The sequence below is a fragment of the Chroicocephalus ridibundus genome, chromosome 1 (assembly GCF_963924245.1).
Source record: "Chroicocephalus ridibundus chromosome 1, bChrRid1.1, whole genome shotgun sequence".
Lineage (NCBI taxonomy): Eukaryota > Metazoa > Chordata > Aves > Charadriiformes > Laridae > Chroicocephalus > Chroicocephalus ridibundus.
The window spans coordinates 106,357,647-106,367,868 of NC_086284.1; the positions used below are offsets into that span (position 1 = coordinate 106,357,647).

General features: G+C 49.6%; 1 protein-coding gene across 1 annotated transcript; it reads left to right on the plus strand.

Annotated features, from left to right (window-relative positions):
* The first annotated feature begins 1,540 nt into the window (after positions 1-1,540).
* On the plus strand, positions 1,541-10,010 carry ADAMTS1 (ADAM metallopeptidase with thrombospondin type 1 motif 1). The gene is made up of 9 exons (XM_063347142.1): positions 1,541-2,086; positions 2,466-2,812; positions 3,270-3,402; positions 3,839-4,006; positions 4,504-4,790; positions 5,035-5,221; positions 5,319-5,494; positions 6,384-6,559; positions 6,934-10,010. The coding sequence occupies exons 1-9, from the start codon at positions 1,549-1,551 to the stop codon at positions 7,673-7,675; spliced, it is 2,754 nt and encodes a 917-aa protein (XP_063203212.1). The 5' UTR covers positions 1,541-1,548; the 3' UTR covers positions 7,676-10,010.
* The last annotated feature ends 212 nt before the right edge of the window (positions 10,011-10,222 follow it).

Here is a 10,222-nt window from a genome sequence, read left to right on the forward strand (position 1 = left end):
CAAAGCATCTTTGTTGAATTTATAAGTCCAGGAGTTGCCACCAACAGGTACAGAGCTCCTGTTTGCATTCACACGTTTCCTCACTGCTTCTTTGCCCTCATCCTCCAGAAAGGCCCCAGCACGGAGGAGGAAGCAGTGCTGCTCGGGCTGCGCACATCACACGCGTGTCGCACAGAAAAAAGTTAAGGGGATTAGCTGTACCCCTATGGTCGGTTGTGGCTTCAAAGGAAAATGCTGGCTGCACCTACGTAAATGTCTCTGTTTAAGTGATTTAAAAGGAACCATTTCCCAGAAGCACAGGTGCACAGCTGACTGCAGCTATTAGGGCCTGAAAAGGGCAAGAATTGCTTTAATTAAAATAAATAAATAAATAAATAAAAGGAAAAGCCACGAATGCCATCAGGGATATCCCGCCCTTCCTCCCCCCCTCCCCGGGAGCTCCGGACGTCCACCTGCCTCTCCCCAGCCCCGGCCGGAGACCCCAGCCCCCCGAGGCGGGCGGGGTGGGGGCCGGCGGCGTCCTTCAGCCCCTCGGCCCTACGCCCCCGCGGTGCGGAGCTGGGCGCGGAGCAGCGGCGGGGATGCCCCTCCGGCCCCGCACAGACCTCGGGGACGGGGACGGTCGGCGAGGGAAGGGTCGCATCCCGCCCGCCCGGCAGCTGAGGGCCGACCCGGGGGCTCTGCCTGCCGCGCCGCGCCCCGTCCCGCCCCGTCGGGGGCGGTGGGAGGGGGGGGAAGGACCGGGGCGGGGGGGGGGGAAGGACGGGGCGGGGGCCGCCCGCCGCCGCCTTACGCAGGCGGTGAGCTCAGCGGCCCGCGGGCCGAGGGGCGGCGCGGCGGGGGGCGGCAGCGGCCGCGGCGGGGGTGGGGGCGGCCCGGGCAAACCCCATAAAGGGCGGCAGCGGCCGCCCCGGCTGCCGCAGTCACCCCGCACGGCGGAGGCGCCCGGAGCGCAGCGGAGGGGTCCCGGCGCCCGGAGGGCTGGGGGCGTTGGCGGTGGCGTTCGCTGGGTTTTCTGCTCCGCTCTGCAAGAACGGGAGGTTTCTTGGCGGTCGCCTCCCCCCGCCCCGCGGGACCGTGGAAGTGCAGGCGGGACCGTTCCGGGGCTGCCAGAGGGGCGAGCGGAGACTGGCCGGAGCTTCATCCCCGACCGCCGCCGCTGCTGCTGCTGGGGAGAGCTGAGGAGGAGGAGGAGGAGGCGGCGGGAAGGAGAAACGGCAGCGAGAGAAAGCAGACGGACAGAGAGACAGACGGACAGAGGGGAAGGGCTGCTCCCCTCGCAGACCCTCGCTGCCCGCCGCCGCCGCGCCCCGGCCATGGGGAAGCCGACGCCGCCTCCGCAGTGACCGCGGGACCCGGCGCCCGCCCAGCCCTCCCCGCCCCTCCGCCAGCGGAGGGAAACTGAGAGACCCCCAAAATCTGAAAGCAAAAAAAAAAAATATTCAATTTATATATATATATATAAAAGCAAATAAAGGCATAACAAGGGCTCCGCCAAGCCATCGGTCGCAGCAGCAAGCCTTCCCCACCCCGAGCTCGGCGGCCGCGATGAGGACCGGGGGGCGCCTGCCGCTGCCGGCGCTATTGGGGCTGTGCCTCTGCCTCTGCCGGTGCCGCGCCGATGTCCCCGCCGAGCGGCGGGCGCTGGTGCTGCCGCGGCGCCTGGGCGCTGCCGGCGGCGGCGGCCGGGAGCGCTTCCGCCTGGAGGCCTTCGGGGAGCGGCTGACGCTGGAGCTGGAGCCCGACAGCAGCTTCCTGGCCCCGGACTTCACCCTGCAGTACCTGGGCGGGCCGCCGCCGCCGCCGGAGGACGACCTCTCCCGCTGCTTCTACTCCGGCACCGTCAACCGGGACCCCAGCTCCGCCGCCGCTCTCAGCCTCTGCGCGGGGATGCGCGGCGCCTTCTCCCTGCGGGGACGACAGTACCTCATCCAGCCGGCCCCCGGCACCGCGCACCGCCGCGGACCCCACCTCCTCCGCCTCCGCGGGACCCCGCGGGCCGCCCCCGCCGCCCGCTGCGCCGTGGCCGAGGCCGAGGCCGGGAGGGAGGCGGAGGCGGCGGGGACGGAGGCCCCCGGCCACGCAGGTACCGTCGGGGCGCCGCGCCGCCCTCCGCGGGAACGGGACGGGAGGGGAGGGGGGAATCTGCCTCGCCCTGCGCCCACCTGCGCCGCAGCCCCGGCTGGTGCTTCCCTTCATCCCCACCCCGAGGGGCGGCGGGGGGCTGCTCCCATCCCCTTGCGGGTATCGCCCCTCCGCCCAGGGGGCATCTAGAGGGGTTATTCAGCCGGCGCTGCCGAAGTCTGTGGGCGGGAGCGCGGCGTGGGGCCGTGGGGTGCATCCCTCAGGTGCGAATCTGGGGTATCGGTGGGGTTTGGGTTCCATCAGTACAGCCTCCTTCAGTAGCGTTTCTCTTGTGCTCACCTGGGCTTTGCCTCCTTCTCTCTCTCTTTTTTTTAATGCAGAAACGAGAAGCAGAAGGAAGAAAAGGTTCGTGTCCAGCCCCCGCTACGTGGAGACCATGCTGGTCGCCGACCAGTCCATGGCTGAGTTCCACGGCAGCGGGCTGAAGCACTATCTCCTGACACTGTTCTCCGTGGCGGCCAAGCTCTACAAGCACCCCAGCATCCGCAACTCCATCAGCCTGGTGGTGGTGAAAATCATGGTAATTTACGAGGAGCGGAAGGGACCCGATATCTCTTCCAACGCCGCCCTGACTCTGAGAAACTTCTGCAGCTGGCAGAAGCAGCACAACCCGCCCAGTGACCGGCATGCGGAGCACTACGACACGGCCATCCTCTTCACCAGGCAGGTGAGGGACAGGGAAGTCAAATCCATCCCCACACCCATTGCTCCCCACCCCCGGAGGCCCCCTCTGCCAGGAGACCTCCGAAAAAGTGTTCAGAGGTGGCGGTCTTGTGTCATCACAGCTTCAGCAAAGTAGGCTAAAAATGAAATGAACTGCTTTTTATTTAGTCGTTTATTTTGCTGTGTGCACCATCTCAGGTGAAACTCCCAGTATGTGCAACATATTTCTGCCTCATATATTTTTAGCAGATTCAGTATGGAAATTATGCGTTTTATTTCTACGTGTAACCCTTGTGTATGTTCCAAAGACAGATTTTTGCCATCATACCCATTGAAGTGCTGAATATTTATGCTCTTTCCATAAGTAAAGGCAAACTGCCAGGGCTGGATGTTTCTTGCCAAGGTTAAGTCTCTGATCTGATTAATAATGAAACTGCCTTTTTTTTTTTTTTTTTTTACAGGACCTCTGTGGTGCCAAGACATGTGATACTCTTGGGATGGCCGATGTGGGAACAGTTTGTGATCTAAACCGCAGTTGCTCTATCATAGAAGACGACGGTTTGCAGGCTGCCTTTACGACAGCCCACGAACTAGGTACTTGAAACTTTGAAAGGCAGTTTCACGTGATTAATTGAAGCCAGCTCGATGCCGTAAAGCAAAGAGCTGCCCAGCCCACACGGCAGGATCACCCTGCGGGGCGCAGAGCACCCTGCGTTCCCCGGCGCAGTCGGGAGAAGGCAAAGCTTTGCCTTGTAGCAGGGTCAAACTGTGGAAAGCAAATGCTGCCTGCACAGCATTGTCTGCAAGAGCTGTGTGTCTGACTGCAGAAAAAAAAAGCATGTGAGAAGCCTGGGAGGGGAGTGAAGATACACTGCCATCTGCTTAAAATTTGGCAGTATTCACATTCAGGTTATTATTTAAAGACCAGGCTATGAGCAGCTCTAGAGAAATATTTAAAATAGTGTTGGTAATGCATAGGACAGACTTCCTAAAATCACAAAACTTTCCTTTTCTTTTTTTTTTTTTTAAGGCCACGTGTTTAACATGCCTCATGACGATGCAAAGCAGTGTGCTGGTATTAATGGAATAAGCCGGGATTTCCACATGATGGCATCTATGCTTTCCAATCTGGATCGCAGCCAGCCATGGTCTCCATGTAGTGCCTACATGATTACAACATTTTTGGATAACGGTCATGGTGAGATTATTAAGCTTTCCATTCATGTGGCATTTAAGCTCTTGTACTTTACTGCTTTCTTTTTTCTTTTCCTCTTTTTTTTTCTTTTCCTCTTTTTTTCTTTTCCTCTTTTTTCTTTTCCTTTTTTTTCTTTTCCTCTTTTTTTCTTTTCCTCTTTTTTTTTCTTTTCCTCTTTTTTTTTCTTTTCCTCTTTTTTTTCCTTTTCCTCTTTTTTTTTCTTTTCCTCTTTTTTTTTCTTTTCCTCTTTTTTTTCTTTTCCTCTTTTCTTTCCTTTTCCTCTTTTTTTTCCTTTTCCTCTTTTTTTTTCCTTTTCCTTTTCTTTTCCTTTTTTTAACAGAGTGCTTTCTCCAACATAACAGCATAGAGTTAACCTTTTACATGCTGCCAATGAATTTAGGAGACTCTTAGTTTTGCAAAAATGGTGGCACAAATTGGCTCGTGCAGTTCCCTTTTGAAACCTGCTTTTTTTTTTTTTCCCCTTTTTTCTTCCTTTTCAGGTGAGTGCTTGTTGGACAAGCCCCACAAACCAATCCAGCTTCCTTCTGACTTGCCTGGCACATTGTACGATGCCAACAGACAGTGCCAGTTTACGTTTGGAGATGAGTCCAAGCACTGCCCCGATGCAGCCAGTACGTGTACGACGCTGTGGTGTACTGGCACTTCTGGAGGACTGCTGGTGTGCCAAACCAAACACTTCCCTTGGGCAGACGGCACCAGTTGCGGGGAAGGGAAGTGGTGCATGAATGGCAAGTGTGTGAATAAAACTGAGAAGAAGCATTATGATGTAAGTATTAAAAAAGAAAGCGGAATGTATCTTGGGTTGCAGAGTAGCACGGATAATGCTTCAGTGGGAGTAAAAGGGCTTCAATAAATGGAGGCAGATAGCTAATAAAATGAACTTAAAACTTTTTTTTTTTTTTAACAAGTGTCTTAGGTAAAAATGAGCATGGTTGTGGGTTTTGTGGTTTGGTTTTATATTGCTTTTACTGTATTAACTTTTTTTGTTCTGCTTTTGCTTGTCATTCCAGACGCCGGTGCATGGGAGCTGGGGCTCCTGGGGAGCATGGGGAGAGTGCTCCCGGACCTGCGGCGGTGGAGTGCAGTACTCCTTCAGGGAGTGCGACAACCCTGTCCCCAGGAACGGGGGGAAGTACTGTGAAGGGAAGCGGGTGCAGTACAGATCATGTAACATCGAGGACTGTCCAGACAATGATGGTAATCTTTTCCCCATTTTTGAGGGGGAGGAAGGGTATCTTGCAGAGGAAGAGCATGTACAGAAGATGATCTAATATGCACCTGTCTTTGCCTGCAGGCAAAACCTTTAGGGAGGAACAATGTGAAAAGCACAATGAGTTTTCCAAGTCTCCCTTTGGAAGTGGACCTGCAGTGGAATGGACACCCAAGTTTGCTGGTGTCTCTCCGAAGGACAGATGCAAGCTGGTCTGCCGAGCAAAAGGAACAGGATACTTCTTTGTTTTACAGCCAAAGGTATTTCAAACTGTACCTCTTCCGTCTAGTTGTGAATAGGATTTTTATTTATTTTTATTTCTTTATGTGAAGTCAAGAGTCAAGCAGTGTAGAAATCTGAAATTATGTTTTTTCTCGTATTTAAGGTAGATTCTTCCTTCTCCTCTTCCTACACGTACAGCTTGATCAGTGCAAGCATGCTTTAAATATTCTGGCACAGTCCTTCCAGTTACTTCACACGTACCGCTGCTTCTACCCACTCCACCCTAGTTTCCTTTCCTCTCCTTTCACCGATTTGATTGCATCGAGATACATTTGGAAAACTGTGGGGGTTCTTTGCCAAAACATTGGTGATTTCTCATAGCAGTTACTAATACGCTGACAGCTTAAAATAAAAGGAAAAATGTTCATCTTGCGTAGCTACTTGAACTCACTGTCATAAGATGTTGAGAGCCAATAACTACCAGGGCGATGACACAGATGTCTTTTGTAGAGCAGTACTCCTAGAAATGAACGATACGTTGCACACTATTAAAAGCAATTTTGGTCCCATACTTCGAAGACATGACTACCTTCTAGTGACATTTAAAAAACAATGTTCTTTCTTTATATGAAATCAGTAAAACAATCCTGTGGGGGTTTTTTGAGGGGGCGGGATGTTAATAAAAACTGAAATTGGTTGTTTTCTCCTGTCACCATGGCATCATTTTTGAAAGTGAGATGAAGTAGCGCTACATACTTCTGACTATCTGTGGGCTGCTTTAGGTTTTAGTTTCAAAAACTCTGAAAATACAGGTGCTGCAGGTCTTCTACCTGTCCATCCTTTGCATTTTGTATGTGTGTGTGTTACACAATTTCAAAGCAATGTGCATCTTCTAATCAAACGCCCTGCTGCTTGTTTCCTGCAAAGGTTGTGGATGGTACCCCATGTAGCCCCGATTCCACCTCCGTCTGCGTCCAGGGACAGTGCGTAAAGGCTGGCTGCGACCGTATGATAGGATCCAATAAGAAGTTTGACAAATGCGGTATCTGCGGCGGCAATGGCTCCACTTGCAAGAAAGTGTCTGGCACACTTGTTAGAGCAAAGTGAGTATAGGACTGCTGCTAGTATTTTGTTGTGGTGAATGTTTTGTGGGTGTAAGCTTTGGGGTTCCAAGTCAGTGAGATGTTGCCCCAGTTTATCGTTGGAACTGAGATTTGATCTGTCAGAGCCAACTCACAGAAGGTAACTTACAGTGAGATCCCAGGGAAAGAAAGCCCCTTACATGTGGGGACGCCTCTGCTGTAGCAATAACATGGGATGTGACTTTGCAAATCTCTTAATTCATTAATTCGATTAGGTTGGGAGCTCATGAGCTTAACGCTTCGGCTTCAAATGAAATGCAGTCTTGTGCTGGGCAGCTTCTTCCCTTTCCCAGGGAAGCATGGAGGACTCAGTCTTTCTATTTTCTCTTGGGCAGACCTGGCTACCATGACGTTGTCACCATTCCAGCTGGGGCGACGAACATCGAGGTGAAGCAGCGAAACCACAGGGGTGCAAGGCACGATGGCAGCTTCCTTGCCATCAAAGCCGCAGATGGCACCTACATCCTCAATGGCGATTACACTCTGTCAACGCTGGAGCAGGACATCACCTACAAGGGCAGCGTGCTGAGGTACAGCGGCTCCTCCGCTGCCCTGGAGAGGATCCGCAGTTTCAGCCCTCTGAAGGAGCCTCTGACCATCCAGGTCCTCACGGTGGGGGACCTGCCGCAGCCCAAGATCAAGTTCACCTATTTCGTGAAGAAGCCCGCGCAGCCTGGGTCGGAGAAGGCGCCCAGTAGAAAGAAAGAGTCCTTCAACGCCATCAGGGAGATCATCTCCTCCGAGTGGGTCATCGAGGAGTGGGGCGAGTGCTCCAAGTCGTGCGGCTCAGGCTGGCAGAGGCGGGCGGTGGAGTGCCGGGACCCCCGGGGGCGGCCAGCCACCGACTGCGCCCGGGAGCTGAAGCCCAGCGACGTCCGTCCCTGCGCCGATGTGCCCTGCCCGCAGTGGCAGCTGGGGGACTGGTCGCCCTGCTCTAAGACGTGCGGGAAAGGTTTCAAGAAGAGATTGTTGAAATGTATTTCTTACGACGGTAGCGTGCTGCCGCAAGAAAGCTGTGAGCCTTCCAAGAAACCAAAACACTTAATAGACTTCTGCAATGTTACGGACTGCAGTTAAATAGTATAAGTTGGGAAAGCTAAATTTTTTTTTTTAATTATTTTATTTTTTTTTCCTACAGAACAATGCACTGAAAAAAAAAAGAGGGCTAGAGGCAGCGCATGTGTTTTTGCATACAAAATTCATGGTGAGGACCCGCTGAGGTGGGACAGTGCAAATACCTTTAGTTGGCTTTGCATCCTAAAAATACCCTGCCAACTGAAAATTTGATAGGATAGCAGACCCGTGTCACTCACTCATCTTCAGCAGATAAGGCTCGAGGGCATTATAATCGCCTCTTTTTACGTCTGTTACAAATTAAACAAAATGTGAGTAGTGTCCAAAACATGTTTAAGCAAACATTTTAGGGTTCAGTTATTTCTCCCTTCTTTTGGATTTATATCGTGGTACTGATCAAGTCCCCATGTGTAGGAAGGGGAGGGAAAGGGGAGTGGAAAAGATAGCTTAAAATAATTGGTCAGGGCTTACCTACCTCACAAAGGGCAAAAACCGAATTAGAAAAGGAGCTTTAACTATGTCATTCATGGCTGCTATTGTTTCAGAGAATAGTTTTATATAAAAATAAAGCCATATTCTCTACCTGTAAAGAGTAAGAAATACCAAGAACAGTCTGTCAACTCCACAAATAACTAGAATGTAATTTTTTTTTAAGTATCTTTATGTCATCCCGATGTGCCTGTCCATTTCTCTCGTCCACTCCAATGCTGTTGCAGTGACATATGTAATTCAGAGGCTAGAAAAAGTGGAAATCTTCATGGAGCAGGTAGCATCTCTGAGCAGTTGCTCTTTGTGCCTTCTGCATGCCTTCCACTGGCTTTTCTGATTCAAGCTTGGTCCTACCATCCCGTCAAACAGACTGATGGCATTTGTGAGCATTTGAGTCGTGCTTCCACATTCAGATCTTTTACTTGCCCCAGCCAATGGAAATTATTTGCATTTGGGTTGAAAAAAAAAAAAAGAAAAGATCCAAGGAATCCCACCATGAATGGGAACCTCTCCTCTGCGGCCTCTGATGGGTTTGTAGTGCTCAAACCACTGATAAGGCGGGAACACAAAGCTGAAGGATAGCAGGTCCATCCACAGCAATACGCCAACAGTCGCCTAATTAAAGTTTGTGCCAGTCCATAGACAATGAGAGAATATGGCTTTCCATATGTATATAGTAAAATATATTACTATAGAGTTTATATACTTTATAAGTATTTTATATTTCTTTCCCTTCTGGGAAGGGTTATAATTTGTAATAAATGCATATAATGAACGTATTTATTTTTATACGTCTTGTCTAATGTGATCTTCTAAGTTATCGCTTTTTTAAAAGGACATATAACAAGGATAGAGTATTTATACAGTATAATATGTTACTAGAGGTAATAAATGAACCCTATAAATTTTGGAAATGGAGCGTCTTTATTTCACTGGAGTAAAACTAGTCCATCGAGCGGAAAGAGTTTGGAATCTAAGGCAACATTACGAAAAGAGCTAAACCACATTTTTCAAACTGACTGGTAGCTTAGGCTACTAATTGACTGTGTTAGTGAAGGGGTTTGGAAAACTCTACCCATAATGTCATATACCACGTAAAAAGGGGTAATTTTGTGTTTTATTACTTAACCACTAACAGGGTGCTCAGCATTGTTGTTTCATCTTTTAAAAAAATGGAGTGCAACTAGACTGATGCCACTGGTTTTAATAACTGCTTACAGAGGGAGTGTTGCTGTCAGTGGTGTTTATAACCAACAAAATATGTACAAAAGTAGCAGTTTTACCTGCTCCACTTAACCTTACCCTTCTGGGAAAGAAGCATTCAAAATTCAAAACCGTTAACTAGCAGTCAGAGGTTCCCCTCACAAATTTCTGGAGGGCCTCCTGATCATGCTTTTCTAATTAGAAGTACTGTGTGAATGAGCTGTTCTAACGCTGTTGGTAACACGTTTTATAATGTTAAAATACATACTAAGCATCGAGAAACTGATTTTGCTCCCTCATTTCTGATCTCATGACCACTGCAGTAGAGGGAAAATCTTCTGTTGAACTCGGTAGGATTTTTGCCATGGAATTTGAGACATCAGTCATTTATGAGTACTTTTGGCTTTGTGTCATGTAAAAATCTATTAAAACTTCCTTTGCCAATGTTTGGACTCTGTCTTGCAGAAATAGTTCCCACTTTGTTCCACGGATAAAATCCTGGCCCCTCTAAAGCACATAGAAAAATTCTCATCACGTCACACTTCATTGAGCATTATTTTGTCTTTGACATGCAAGAATACTGGGGAACATTTTACTTCTACATTATTTAGGAGGGAGCCAATCATTTCCTGGTTTTATAAATACTTAGGAGTATTTATAAATACAACAAATAATTATTTATTTGCATATATGTATATATACACAGGTATGTTTTACTACAGCAGGTTAAAATTAGGAATATATACATTTTCAAGAGAAAAAAAAAAATTATTTGCATTTTCTGCTGCTGTTCTTACTGCTTGTAGACCTCATATCCTAACGTGTAGCTTTTGGTTGGCGTTGCCTGAAACACTCTCC